Source organism: Sinocyclocheilus grahami, unplaced genomic scaffold (genome assembly GCF_001515645.1).
Source record: "Sinocyclocheilus grahami isolate Dianchi unplaced genomic scaffold, SAMN03320097.WGS_v1.1 scaffold276.1, whole genome shotgun sequence".
In the NCBI taxonomy this organism is placed as follows: Eukaryota; Metazoa; Chordata; class Actinopteri; order Cypriniformes; family Cyprinidae; genus Sinocyclocheilus; species Sinocyclocheilus grahami.
Genome location: NW_015505455.1, coordinates 1,058,884 through 1,073,905, shown reverse-complemented (window position 1 = coordinate 1,073,905; position 15,022 = coordinate 1,058,884). Strand labels below are relative to the sequence as shown.

General features: G+C 37.0%; 1 protein-coding gene across 1 annotated transcript in view; it reads right to left on the bottom strand.

The window, feature by feature from the left end:
- Window positions 1–102: 102 nt before the first annotated feature.
- LOC107600029 (dedicator of cytokinesis protein 8-like) overlaps window positions 103–15,022 on the bottom strand; it is a 37,408-nt gene continuing 22,488 nt past the window's right edge. The window contains exons 21-40 of the mRNA XM_016291796.1: window positions 14,800–14,895; window positions 13,764–13,998; window positions 13,405–13,569; window positions 13,111–13,283; window positions 12,387–12,482; window positions 11,542–11,623; window positions 10,948–11,141; window positions 10,660–10,786; window positions 9,044–9,131; window positions 8,784–8,880; window positions 8,563–8,697; window positions 7,382–7,534; window positions 6,355–6,486; window positions 5,612–5,746; window positions 5,330–5,419; window positions 4,891–5,127; window positions 4,640–4,783; window positions 3,298–3,404; window positions 1,275–1,445; window positions 103–384 (exon numbers count right to left, since the gene is read on the bottom strand). Coding sequence (XP_016147282.1) covers window positions 333–384; window positions 1,275–1,445; window positions 3,298–3,404; window positions 4,640–4,783; window positions 4,891–5,127; window positions 5,330–5,419; window positions 5,612–5,746; window positions 6,355–6,486; window positions 7,382–7,534; window positions 8,563–8,697; window positions 8,784–8,880; window positions 9,044–9,131; window positions 10,660–10,786; window positions 10,948–11,141; window positions 11,542–11,623; window positions 12,387–12,482; window positions 13,111–13,283; window positions 13,405–13,569; window positions 13,764–13,998; window positions 14,800–14,895 — 2,709 coding nt within the window. The 3' untranslated portion in view covers window positions 103–332. The remainder of the gene's footprint in view (window positions 385–1,274; window positions 1,446–3,297; window positions 3,405–4,639; window positions 4,784–4,890; window positions 5,128–5,329; window positions 5,420–5,611; window positions 5,747–6,354; window positions 6,487–7,381; window positions 7,535–8,562; window positions 8,698–8,783; window positions 8,881–9,043; window positions 9,132–10,659; window positions 10,787–10,947; window positions 11,142–11,541; window positions 11,624–12,386; window positions 12,483–13,110; window positions 13,284–13,404; window positions 13,570–13,763; window positions 13,999–14,799; window positions 14,896–15,022) is intronic.

Below are 15,022 nucleotides of genomic sequence, written 5' to 3'. Positions count from 1 at the left end.
TTGAGTCTACATCTGGTCCTGAGGAATTGAATAGCCTAAATTTTAAAGAAAATATTACTTAAAATAATCTATGTAAGGTAAGTATACAATCTCAGTGACTGGCTGAGGTTTTTGTTCTAAAAACAATTATAAGCAAATACAATTAAGTTCCACATCCCTTAAAATCTATTCCATATATACAGTAATACAGAATACAACAATGATATCTTCAGTGGTTTCAACACTGTGCATGAAACTCTCCTCGAGTCATCTAATTATCAGCTGACGGAGCTCGTTTCCTGGCACACTGCAACATCCTTCCCTTGATATCCTCTAGAGACGTTCTCTTGACATCATGAATTTTCATCTTGTGTCCGACGGAGGCTGTTCCGTTTGAAGGAATCTCTGTTACAAACACAAGCGGGAACAGGAGCTTAAGCAGGGAATGCAATGTTCGAAAGAAACAGCTCCACAAAAAGAGCTGCAATGTGCAATATGAGTGCTCACATCACATCAGCCACATTCACACACTGTCAATGTTTGGTAAACTGCCCAGAATATAAAGCAGCATACCGGAGCAGATAGAATAATGCCTGTATAAACAGATAAGCAAAGTCAGTCCCATTGAGATAGCCTTCAGTAAAAGAAAGAAAATTATGAATTAATAGATCATTCATAGATAAGTAGAAAATTGATTATTTTTAATTACATTTATTTTATGTTGTTTTATTATGATTTATTTATTATTAAAATTCAGCTTTGCCATCACAGGAACAAATTACATTTGAAATTTATTAAAACAGAAAACACTTTGAAATTTAAATAATATTTCACAATAGGACCGTTTTTACTGTTCAAATTTTGATCAAATAAATATACCCTTGGTGAGCATAGGAGACTTATTTTAAAAAACTAATATTTTGAGAAACACATACTGCAACTAAGGAACTTGCTTTTAAAATTGGACCTTGATTCCTCTTTATTTAGAGAACCATATTTAGCACTCCAAACAGGACTGACAACTGTATTCTACTGCTGTGTGCAAAAAAGCACAAAAAACAGTGAGACTCACTCCAAAAAGCCACACTTAAAAAGAATAGTTCTTTTCATAAATCTTTTCTAATACAAACTCCAAAATATCCCTATAAAAGCACTATAAAAGTAGACAGCATCTTCATTTTTGGATGAACTGTTCCCTTAACACCGTTTATGGAAATACTACTAAACACGAGAGAGAATTTCCATCATTCACTGATTGCAGAGTCAAAGATCAAGTGTAGCACTAGTGGGTGTACCTATTCTCAATGCGAGGTTTGATGATGGGCTTGTAGAGCTCAGGGATCTTTCTCTCCAGCATGGGCCTCAGGTTCTCTCGCAGTTTGTTGTAGTTTTTCTTCATCTCCTGCTGGTACTCCTTCTGATCAGGAGTAATGAGTTGCTTGTTCTTCTCAATGGCCTCTCCACACCTGCAGGTATGCAATCACAACAGCATTAGCAACACAAAAAGCTCGGCAGAACACCAGATGATGAATAATAAGTGCAATTAGCTGCATTTGGACAGAACTAGTCAAATGAGTTTGTTGAGGAGACTCAACAGTAGGCTTGGGTATCGTTTGGGTTTTTTTCGATACCGGTGCCAAATCGATACTTTTAAAACGGTTCCGGTGCCTAAACGGTGCCTGCACCGATACTTATTAAAAAAATTAAAAACAATTCCCTCAAAAATGATGGATTGGCCATTAGCACTATAAACACATGATGTTGGTTTCATTCATACTGGACGCCAGAGGGCGCCCTCGCACAGAAAATCCACATATCCAGTCACAGAAGTAGCAGAACTCATGACCCTCCAGGAAATCCCTTATATGTTTTTTTTTCAGTCTATGGGATAAAGGCATCGCTATTATAGCTGTAACTGAGTAAACAGAACATATGAACGTTTTGAATGATAAAACAAAGACAATAAACACTTGACTGCGGCAATATAGTTTATCTGTGTTATTCAAGCCATCTCTGGTATTTTCATAATAATTAAGAATATTAATAATCCATTGCTAATCGATGTATTCTTTTTAAAGTAGCCTATGGAACATATTTTCTGCCTCATTCTGTGACAAGAAGCCACATCAGATCACAAAAGGAAGCATTTGACTGGTATTGTGGAGTAAAACGGTTATAATGTTCTCTTTTGTTGGACAACAGGTTTAGAAATTTGAATACAAGGGAGGTTTAGCTTTAGGCATTTTAATTTAAGCATGTTTAGCTTAGTTAACGGAAGGCTACCTGCTGCCATCAGAGCAAGTGTAATTACTGCATTCACGTGCTCCTCGGATGCTCTCATTTCCCAAGTTGTGCTTTTAAGTCGGAATGTGGAAACAACATGGACACTCTCGTTACTACAAAGATTTGTTGGATTTGTATTATTAGAGCTTTCCGACTTGAGTTCACGTGCATTTTCTCAGTCGGGAAATTATTTTTCACGTGCGGTGCCGGTGATGATGCTTCTTACGTCCGTTTCGGAGAACCAGAGGACAAATATTTCAATCGATCACTCAGGCATGGCACCAAAATGAGGCACCGAAATCTGCGTTCGGATTCAGTTCTAGTACATACTGGTTACATAGGTACCGGTGCCATATTGGTACCGGGTTTCGGTACCCAACCCTACTCAACAGTTAGTTTTATTCCCCAGAAGCTCTCGTTCAAAGGCAAAAAGCCACTAAGGGAACATTGAGGAACATACAACTGTGTTTCTTTTTCCTAAATTAATTTTAAATTGTTCTAGATCTTTCAAAATATGTCTTTTGAGAATTAGGAGGCTATAACGTCTTGGCACAAATAACGGTAACTTGGCTAGAGAAGGATTGTGCCAGGCTGGATGGATTATGGAGAAAAATAAACATATTTTAAATGACAGTAAATATTTGTCTGCATGCTGGCATCAATCAAAGCCCAGAATCCAACATGAGCTATTCCGTCTGTAAAAAGCAAAGTTGTATACATCCTGGGAAAACTCACTGTATTCAAAAACTTAATTCGTTTCGAGTCTTGGTTTAAACATTATGATGATTATGCAAAACAAATGCAGCTGGGTGACATTAAGATGGTTTTCTCCGCTTGCGGAAAAGCCCCTCGGGTGTCTTACATCCAAGTATTTGAGCGAACTTTCAAATAAAGAACTTTAAACAAACCAATCACTATAAAATAAAATACTTCTATATTTCCTTTGATCCTCTGATGGAAAACTTGCTTCATTCGATCACACGCCACTGAAAAGATCACCTTGATATCTCTTTTCCATTGGAAGCGGCCACTCACCGCAGTATGAACTCTTTGAAACACAAACGCAGTTTGTTGTGATGACGGAAGAGCTTGGGGTCTGCTGGGATTTCATTCAAGAAGACCTGGGCCACCTCCAATGGACCCTGCAGAGATACACAGAATGAGAAAAGGAAAGAAAAGGCCCCCCCTCTCTCCCACAGTGCCAGCAGAGAAAATTAATGCTTCATCCATTGGAGGCCACAAGGTAAAGTCAACACATAAGGGAAAGATCATGAATAAGTCTTTGTGTGAGTGATGTCACCGTGGAGCCAGGAGCAGAGGCATTACCGCGCACTTTTTATGTAGTTTCTCCAAAGGGCATTTATCATATAACCGCAGCCATATCCAGAGGACTTGGATATGTTTTAAACTTGATTAGTGTTGTAAACTGTCACAACTGTCACTATAAATAGAGATGGTGGGAGCATCAGTATGAATCCCTGCAACCCTAAGATTTACATTACTCTTCTATACTGTCCTTAAGTATTCAAAAACCACACCGGAGATCTGCAGTAGAACAGGCATGGAGGGAGACTGGGTGGCTGGATAAGGGATGGAGCCAGTGTTAATGACAAGGAATCAAAGTTTGGTTGGTTAGCTCGGGTCTGTTAGCCCCTGCTGGTAGATGCGGTAATTACATCATTTGGACCCCAAAAAATGATCGTTCCTCATTGATTTTAACATTTTTTTTTTTGTACAAAAAATACAATTGTTAAAAAATGTGGGGGTTCTGAAAAGAAGTCTTTTATGCTCACTTTGGCTGCGTTTATTTTTACAGTAAAAATGGTAATATTGGTAAATATTATTATAATATAACCATTTTATATTTTTATATTTTTTAAAACGTAATTTATTCCTGTGATGGCAATGCTGAATTTTTAGCAGCCATTACTCCAGTCACATGATCCGTCAGAAATCATTCTAAAGACACATTTATTATTATTATCAATGTTGAAAACAGTTGTGGCTCTTAATATTTTTATATAATATTTTGTGCCATATATAATGAAAGAAGTAACGGCATTTATTTGAAATAGAAATCTTTTGTAACATTATACGTCAATGCATCCTTGCTATTTTTTTAATCATTTTGTAAAACAAAAAAAATAATGTAAATTAATTTTTTTATTTTACAAAATAATTATTCAAATAATGTCAAAATGTTAATATACTATTACTATATCGTTAATAGATATTTTACCAGTGCCTAAGTGTTCATTTAGGAGGGCTCTTAAAAATTTGAAATAGACATAAAATTATATTTTTGTCAGCTTCCTTTCACGTTTCACAGCTCAGAATAGTTGCTAGTGATGGGTACAAGCGTGCATTAATTTCAGACCTGATTGACGGTGGCTGTGACAGATCCCTGCAGAACCATCTGAAGCATCACAGCATCCGGCTTCTCTCTGTGTGTGGCTTCAGCCAGCTCTCTAGTCTTCTTCTGCATGTCCTCAATGGCCACCTCAATGGGAGTGAGGTCAAACTGAAAACAGGTGGGGACTGATTGAGTAAGCAGTCAGTTAGACGCCTTAACAAACTACCACTGCAGATGAAGCAGACGAGGGGGTATTTTCCCTGGATTGTCATTACCTCCTCCTTCTGAATGACGTTGATCCGTGTCTTGATGTAGGGGAAGGCATGCATGGTGGTTAGGATAGTTTTCCGCTTGTATTGCTCGTTGAGTTCCCCTCGGGGCCGCCCACTCTTTGTGAACGGAGTAGTGTACATGAAACGACGAAGGTTGAAGTTCTTCTCAAAATTGGTGAGGCGGTCTTTCATCTCATAGTCATCAAAGTAAGGCTCCACAAAGGTAATCTGTACGTACGCCTGATGTGAAACAAGAAAATCACTGAGACTTAAAGGAAACATAAATCGCTGAGGGTAACATTAGTTGACTGAGGCATTTGAGATTTGAGTGTAGAGGCAGTCGACGGCCTTTCAAGCTAATGAGGGTGTCACACAAATCGCACTGAAGAAAGCTTTTGATTGTAATTGTGTTTACATTGGCACAACACTTGATGAGAAGTACCTTGTTGGGATTCAGCTTCTTCCTGTCTACTGGTGTGGAATCTTTAATCATTTCCAAAACTCCATCTCCGAAACACTGACTGTAAAAGTTCTGGAAAATTACAAGACAAAGTGACAAATGTGTAAGTCACGTATAATATCGACGCAAATTTCAGACCATTATAGCACTGCCTAAAAGCATCAAAACCTGAAAACTGAAACCTTAAGAAAAACCTTCAAACTTCAAATTCATCTTCATCACAAATGCAGTTCAAAACTTCACAGGGTTCCAGAGAAATTTCACCTCGAGCCGGTGGGATATCTCCGGTAAATGGGTAATTCCTGGCTCTTTGTAGATAAATTCTTGCTCATCCAGGTCTCCAAATTTAGAGCCATAAAATCCCACGCGGAAGTAGGTTCCAAACATCCTCTTGTGACCCTGAAAAAGGAAAAATAAACATTTAGTTAAAAGACAGTAGTTGCTACATAATGACACATGATTTCAGGTTCAAATTTATATGAAAGTCACCATTTTTTGTGTTTTTAAACTTATTTTAATGTAATGACTTCACAAAGTAAAAACTAGTTTTTGAAGTTGTAAATAAAGATTATTAGAGTGTTTTACAAGATAAAAACAATTTCAGTCTTTCTACTTCAAAATGTCATGTTTAACTCAATGTGTTACTTGCTGATGCTTTGTAATTAGTTGTGAAAGCTACTAGCAGTTTTCCACACCATTTTTTTTTCAGTACACTACCTTATTTTGCTGTGGTGTGACAAATAACTTGTTAAAATTACAAATATTCTACATAGTGTCTTAATTAATGCTCATCAATTAGTGTTCATAAACCTTAATGTATAATAGCTATTTAAAAAAATAGCAAAATGCCGTTTAACATCGTTTTATATGAAGTATAGCATGTCACAGCACATTAAATTCCCTATTTCTATCTAACTGCCCACATACATATAGATTAAGATCACATTAGGCAGCTTCTTCTTGCCTGGCAGAGGCATATAGGAGGACATGTCATTTGTATGCTTTACCTTTTGAATGATGTTCTCAAAAGCCCTTTGGAGCTTGTCATGTGTGGAAGCGAGCCTCCGAAAATCTCTGTGGGCCTCCAGTATAGGCACGATTACCTTGTACACCTCATTAACCGCCTCGTACAACCCGCCCTGTAAGTGAACAATGGTAAGAAGCAATGAACAGTAATATATTATATATATAGCTACATAACTTTCATTTTAATGTTTAAATTTTTTTTAAATAAAAACTTATTATTTTTAATGATTATTATTAGAATACATATGAAATATTACATTATTACAATTGAATTAATATATCCATTTAAGTTTCATTTTTTTAATAATAAAAAATAACAAATAATAGTAAATATTATTACTATTATTATTGCAATGGCACCATTATGTTAAATTGAGCGTATGTGCGAAGCATCTCTGGACATCGCCAATCTCGCATCTAGGTCAGTTTTGCCATGAAGAACTGCTCAGCATCGACACCGCTGAGAAGATTAATTTTGAATTAGTGCTGAAACCTGACTTCACGGTTTTCACCGTTTAATCTAATGTGAGAAACGGCCTTAGGAAACAACACAAAGCGTAGACTAGAGGGGTAAAAGACGGTCTGCCGGCTAAAAGAAATCAACATGACTTATTCAAGGTTACATTAAGGACAGGACCGACTGCTGGAACCTTTCACAAACCAAACAAGCAAACAAACAGACAGACAGGGAGAGAAATCCATCCTTTGCCCATCAAAGATGAATGAGATGGCAAACAACATGGCCATCTGGTAGGGGAGGGCTGAGGGGGGTGCGAAATTGAGTAAACAGAGGAAATACTCCAGTCATCAGCCTGGTGCACACAGAGGGACGGCCGGCGAGCAGCGACAGGCTCATGTTATCAGGCGACAGACAGACAAAGAGAAGAATAAGCTTATAGAGGGCATTGTCAATGTTACGTCTGCATCATGTTATCGCAGCAAAGACATTCAGGTGGAAGTGTTTTCATTCGCTTAGCAATAAAGGTGTTGAGTGATATGGTGTCTTACACTAGCAGAGTTGTAGCTGTATCTCATGATCAGGTACAGAGTAGCACAAGCCTGACTCCTGTTGCCATCCACACAGCTGCTGCAGTAATGAAGAACCTTCTGACACAGGTCTGCACACTGCTCGGCCTCCTCCTCGAACAACAGGTCACCAAACTGAAAAATAGTATCGTATCAGTCATATAATTCAATATTATAGATATTACAAAAAAGGGAAGACTGGGGTTGGTTGGTACAGTTTTCATTCTTTGTTAAATATCTCTCTAGGTGCAAATGAATTAAAGCTTAGGCTCTTGGGTGCTAAACAGACATTCAATCACATTTTGTTAATTCAGGACTACATTTATGCAATTGTGCTAAGCAACTCTAATATAGAAAGGAATTAACACTAATTCATTTCTACAACTAATATGATGCCGATACTGTATACACTAATGTTCAAAAGTTTGGAGTTGGCGAGATTTTTTTATGTTTTTAAAAGAAGTGTCTTATGCTCACCAAGGCTGCATTTAACTGATCAAAAATACAATAAAACAGTAATATTGTGAACTGTGAATATTCATGTGATGGCAAAGCTGAATTTTCAGTCATTACTCCAGTCTTCAGTGTCACATGATCCTTCAGAAATCATTCTAATATGCTGATGTACTAATCAAGAAAGATTTCTTATTATTAACAACGTTTACAAAAAGTTTAATATGGTCGTGAATTGTTTTGATGAATAGAAAGTTCAAGACTTTTATTCAACTATTTTTTTATTTAATAAATAACTGTAAAATGATTATTTAGTATAATCATATCATTATTATTGTATATAATATAATGTAATATATATATAACTGGTTCCCTGATATGACCTCTTTTTTAAGACTCTCTATAACTTATTTTAGCATATTTGCTGGGGGGGTTCATTTTTGTTTTGACAGAATACTTGACAAGTTTTTGCCTCAACATTCAGATGTTTTTTTTTCTGACAGAATCCAATTATGAACCAGAAATTAACCATGTAGACAACCCCAATCTAGCCTACAGCTATATGATTTAGAACGAGTTACACTCAAATAAACCACAGGAAAAAGCTGTTATATGGTCATAAATAAAAACAAATTCAATTTCAGCAAATTTTGGCACCTTTTTGTACTGTCAGCCGAAACGAATGTACACGGCACACACATGGTCAGTACCTTAACTATGAGAGCCCGTAGGGTGCTGAAACAGTGTGACAGGAAGGTGGTGCTCTGATTACAGGTGAGAGAGTGCAGCAGAACTTTCAACACTCCACCAACCACATTATCCTTACAGTCCGCCAGAGGAACTGCCTGGAAATAGAACACAAAGCAAAACCATTATTTCATGCTAAAATGTCTAAATATTATTTGGGTCCACTGTAAGAGTTCTCTGTTACCTGTACGATCATCTCCAGCAGGTCAAGGACTATGAGGTTGGTCTCAGTTGCCAGGTTACCACTGATTATGGCCTCCTGATCCAGCTCTGCTTTGGATCTGAGGAAACAACAATAACAAGACATTAAGCAAAACAACAACAAAAAAAGCTAAATTTTAGCTGTAGATTAGGGCCGTGGAGAACTAGAACCAGCTATAAATGAGAAGTGCCACAGGTTAAATGGATGTGAACCGTGAAATGATGGTAGTATTTTACGCTCACTTGTCCTGCCTGTCGTTTGTCTGGCGCCACTGTGTAAGGTCTTTCCTCCAGCGTAGGTTCTCTCTCTGTCCCAGCGTCCGGTCGTTACCTTGCACAACACACAGCCAACAACCCGAGACGGGACATATTTAGAAAATATCTAAACAAAGGAAGTCTGCGGACTGTAAACATGTAAAATTAGACAGCATTTTACAAGAAATTTAAAATAATTTTAGTGCATTGTGGAAAACAAATAATATATTATTCATTGCGCCAACAGTAACTGTCCCCTCTACAGTTAAAGGAACAGTTTTGTCATTATTTATTCATCCGCATGTGGTTTCAAAAATCCGTATGATGTGCTTTATTCTGTATTGAACAAAAGGTGACTTGTTTTAAATATCCTGCAACATATAATGAAAGTGCCAAAATGACACCATAACTGTATTGTGTCTTCTTTGTCCAGAATTGCAGTTAAAAAAACTAAATAAATACCACCTTTCCGCACATGATAGTGTTATCATGTGGCATTAAAAAAATTGAGTGCATGTATTTATTTATATTTAAAAATATTAATAAATAAATAAATAACCAATGGCTCATTTTCATCAAAAGACCCTTGGCAGGCAGGTCACCTTTAAAAAAAACTCTCAGTAGTAAAATAACAGAGAACAAATTCTACTTAATATATCATACATACACATACATATCTTGCCAGAGCCAAAAATAAATCAGAATAAACATCAAAAATCATCAAAATAAGAGTTAAAATGGTCTGAAAACATGATCAAATTTAAAGTAAATCTCTGTGTCTGTCATCAACTTTTAACCTAACAGAGAAGTCGTGGCCTAATGGTTAGAGGGTCAGACTCGTAACCCAAAGGATTGTAGGTGGGGGGAGTGAATGTACAGCGCTCTCTCCCACCTTCAATACCACGACTGAGGTGCCCATGAGCAAGGCACCGAACCTGTGAACCACCGAACCACCCCAACTGCGGGCGCTGCAGCAAAAATGGCTGCCCACTGCTCCGGGTGTGTGTTCACGGTGTGTGTGTGTGTGTGCTCACTGCTGTGTGTGTGCACTTTGGATGGGTTAAAATGCAGAGCCATACTTGGCCACATGTCACATCACTTTCACTTAAAAAGAATAGCTGAACATAAGTTCACAAATAAAATATATTGTTTAAATTGTTACGGCCTTCAGTTATTATTTTGGAATAAATGTAAAATTCTTAAAAACACTAACTTGATGAGATTTTCTGGTAGTGTAAGTAATTAAATAAGTTTATTTAACCAAGAACATGTGACTGGGACAGAAATGTACATTTGATTTTGAATTTACATTTGGAGGACTTTGCCTCCTCCTTTCAGAACACCACTGATATATATATATATATAAAATCTTAATTTATTTAAAATAATATATATTAGAATAAATATACTTTTTAATGTAATTTTCTCAGTCCCATGGAAAAATTATCTTTTTTTTTAATCTACCCACAGTATTCCATGGAAGAAAGAAAGTCACACAGTTCGGCGCAACATGAAAGTGAGTAAATGATGACAGAATTTCCATTTTCGGGTGAACTATTCCTTTAAAGGCTAAGATAGGAAGTAAAACATGAGATGCAGCTCACCTCCCACCCTTTTCATCATTTGTCCTCTGGCTCCGATTCCTCCCAACAGAGCCTCCTCCAGACGCACCTTAGCCTGCTGAGACTTCTGCAGGGCCTGGGTGCTCACCTTATCAGAACTCTGCTTCCCCTACACACACACACAATACATTACGTGAAAATGTTCTAATGACATCAGAAAGACCATCCAGGAGACGTCTTCCTGTCCAAATCAAAGTACATCCTGTCACTGTGACTTCAAGCACTTCTTGAAGGTCACTGAATGATGCTGCAGTGACTGAAGTGTTTTACCCTGTACTCAAAGCAGGAGATGCAGATGGTGAGGAGTTCCAGCAGACGGCTCAGCTGAGATAAAGGCATGTCCACAGTCCAGCGCTGGACCAGATTCTGGTCTGCATTCTTGATAATCCACAGGAAACACATGAGCAGATTGCGACTGGTCTCTGCTGTCAACATGTTGGTAGTTTTCCCCGTCTGGACAAAGAATGTTCAAATGAGAATTACTGTTTCTTTGGAATATGTCAGATAAATAGACATGTATCCAGACACATTACAATTCTCCCTAGAATACTTAATTATGATTGGTCAGTTACTGTACAGTCAAATATATTGTATGCTAAACTGTATACTCTCATATCACTCCCAGTGTCGTTTTGTTTAATTTGAAGTTCTACATTACTAAAGCCATAACTGAAAATAAATTGAAGCTGAATATAGAAATAAAAAATATAAATAATAATAATAAAAATGACAAAAGCACAATTACTAAAATGTAAGGAGGGAAAGGGGGGGGTGGGGGGGGGGGGGGGGGGAGAATTTCATAATATTTTTACTTCTGTCTGAGCCAAGGTGCAGTAGTTTATGCACATGTTCTTAATATGGCACTCATGCAGGTGGATTTGTAGACGTTCTCTCTGCAGACTCCAGTGCTGACCACCATCTGAAGAGCCAGCTCCTCATGAAACAACTACAAAGACAGATGGATTTTCTTATTAAAGGTGAAGTCTAATGCTATTTCATGCATTCAGATTTATTTACGCTGTTAAAGAGTTGGATTCTCATGCTAAACATGGCCAAACATGGCCAAACATGGCCAAAAAGTATTTCTGTGCCAAATACACTCCTTCGGGGTTTGTATAAGTTTCTGAAAGTCTTTTTTTAGCTCCGCCCATGGCACGCATCTAGGAGCTCGACTGTTTTCAGAGAGAAGCGTAAAGCTGTATCTTTCTTGTATAAATCTGATCAAACTAGAGACTCTGCACATATTTGACAAGATCTGGGACTCCTTCCTACGTTTTTTTAGATCAGAATGGACTGACTCTTGAGTAATACCAAATAATGTGATCATGCCCAAATTTTTAATGACAGTGGACTGCGTGCTAATGTGTGAACTGTGTTTATGACTCATTTTAACATATTTAGTTTTTCATTGGTAATTACATATGCTCAACTGTCATTTTCTTAATGTATTTTACAATAATGGCCAAATGGAGTTTGGTTACCGTTACAGTATATACAGTATGTAATCCCTTTTCTTAATGTTTGGAAACAATAAAAAGTATCTAAACAAAAAACTAAAGACTCTTCAGAGATATGAAGGATGCAATACTACTCTATAGGTACTCCAGATTAATTGAGATTGGCCGAAACTGTGTGTGTTATGTCCCTTTTAAGAAACACAACCTCTGCTGAAATGACAGACATCTTAGGTAACGAAGTGGCAAGTCAACCTTTCTGTTCGTGGGCCGTGTGCTTCCCGTGGAGCTTTGTGAAGTATTGGAGACGTTTCCAGCTGCTGTCATGCGACTGCCAGGAAGATTTAAACCCTGGTGGAAACCAAAAATGTGGGAAAAATAAGAAAAAATGCCAAGTGTGTGAATATGTGCATGTAAAAAGGCTGTGCACCCTTCCGAATAGAAATGAGTATACTTTTTAAAATTGGAATTTTTACGGAATTGTGTTTTTTTTGTTAACTAAAACTATTAACTATTATTATTATTTAACTAATTAACTATTATAATTTTCATTAATTGAAAAAAAAAAAATCCTACCATGAATTTTGTTCAACCCAAGAATAATATTGCATTTGTCTATTTATTAATCGAAAAAATATATATAAATAAAATATAAATATTAGATGGAAAACCCTAAACTTAAACAAAAACGAGAAATGTTGCCTTAGCAACAAACTGAAATAAGTGTAAGTGTAATGTAAAAATAAGTGTAAGTCGAAGTACAAAAATGACTATAAATAAATGAAAATAAACAGATATATTTCAATATAATATATAATTCTTAAATATTTAATAAATGACATACATTTCATTGAATTGTAATTCAGTACATTTCTCTTCCTATCACTCTATTTTAACATTCTGTGGCCAATTCAAATTTCAATTCAAACTCATGAATTTTGTCCAGCCCACGTATAATGTTGCATTAGTGTGTATGTACCTTTCCTAGAATGTTTGCGACCTCTGTGTCCTCTGGGCTCTGCGGTGCTGGTATATCAGGGTTGCTGGTGGAACGAATCCGTGACTGGAGCAGCATGAATCCGACCGTGTTAGCCGTGGCGCGAGTCAGAGTGCTGTATCGACTCTCTGGGTGAGCCATCAGACCTCCTGTGCCTGGTAAAGACAAGTAAGCCTCGGCTCAATGACAGACAACAACAGAGTAAGTCCCAAAGCCACTAAAAACTCAAATCAATTACATCATTGGTGTTAGGATGATGTCACAACCCTACTGTACCTGTGGTGTGGATTTCATGTTGTGTATCTGGCAAGCGGAACACAAAGTACAGGTATGTTGCTAGGAGACAGTTTCTGCCCTGATGGTCCTTTGCCAGCTCCTGACTGTTGTGAAGGCTATTGACAACCGACACCACTGACTCAAATGCAATCTGGGCCAGATTTGCTGCACAAAACAAGATTAATACTCTGTAAAGCCAGCTGACAATCCCGAACATGTATACTTGCCTACGCAGTATGCAAAGATCAGTACATCAAATCAGTATGATGTGCAAATGTACTTGTATGCTAAAAACATGACTTTTTGTCTTTCCAGTGAGTGTAACACAAAAGCTAAAGCTCTTCCTGTATGAAACGCACCAGTCTGTCCAGCGATGACCATGGGCTGCATGATGAGACGGAAGAGCTTGTCGAGGACCTGATGGAGAAAAAGCACCAGCGGTTCCAAGCCGGAGGACGACAGCGAGATGATGCTGAGCTTCAGCTCGTGCTCAAACATGTTTTCAGAAATTTTCTCATCTCCCAATCGGATAGGGAATGTGGTCTTGCCCTCCAGGGCGTGACACAGAGTAAAGAAACGCTCCAAGTGACTGTCCTGTGATTGAATAAAAAGAATTGGTAATAGTCATTTCATTTAATGAATATTCATAAATAAACGTTCCATTACATAACACTGCATAATATTATTAAAAATGTTTGAAATGTCACCTATAGAAACTGGTATTTAAATTTACTTTACAATAGGTTTCAGATAATATAATATAATATAAAACAGTATTATTTATTAATTAAATAATTAATTTAATACCTTCAATAAAATAAATAATAAAATAATAAGTATTTATTCATACTTTTGTTTTTATATTTTTTAGCTATTGATGACTTTTAGCTTTTAGAGCTTTTTATAATTTTGTGCTTTTGTCATTTTGATTAGTTTTATTTAAATAATTATTTATATAATTTATTTTTCTTTTAGTTTTAGTAATATTAGTACTTACATTTTGGCTAGGTTGTCAAAACAACATTGCTAAATTTCTAGTTTTTTTTTTTAAGTGTAAGTTTTTCATATATTCAGTACATTCTTCTTCCAGCCATTCCATTTCCTGTAGGGTTAGTAAATTTAGTTCAAATCAATATATTTTACACTAGTTAAAACTAGTATGATACTTAAAATCCTGCTGAAAAGACCAGCTTTGACCAGGCTCAGTCTAGTTTTTGCTGGTCTGATGCTGGTTTAGCTGATGGACGTCCACCATGGTCTTTCACTGATTGACCATAGATCTTGTTATTTAACCTAGGTAAGAAGCGATGCTGGAAACATCAGCACACCAGAATACAAAACACAACATATGCTGGTCTTTCCAGCTGGGAAGTAAGATCTGAGAGTGTTTGGCACCTGTGTTTGGACTGAGGACACAGCTTGTAGCTCAAGGTTGAACAGTCCCTTATGATTCTCCATCCACTTAACAGGAGGTACCTGAGCTGGCAGTTTCTGAAGGCACATAAAAGACCCAAATTTACAGAATATACACTATATTCAAACAAATGAACACACAAAGCCACACAAGAATCATTGAATCTGTGCCCAAATGAGACATAAATGTAAGGTTCCAAAATTA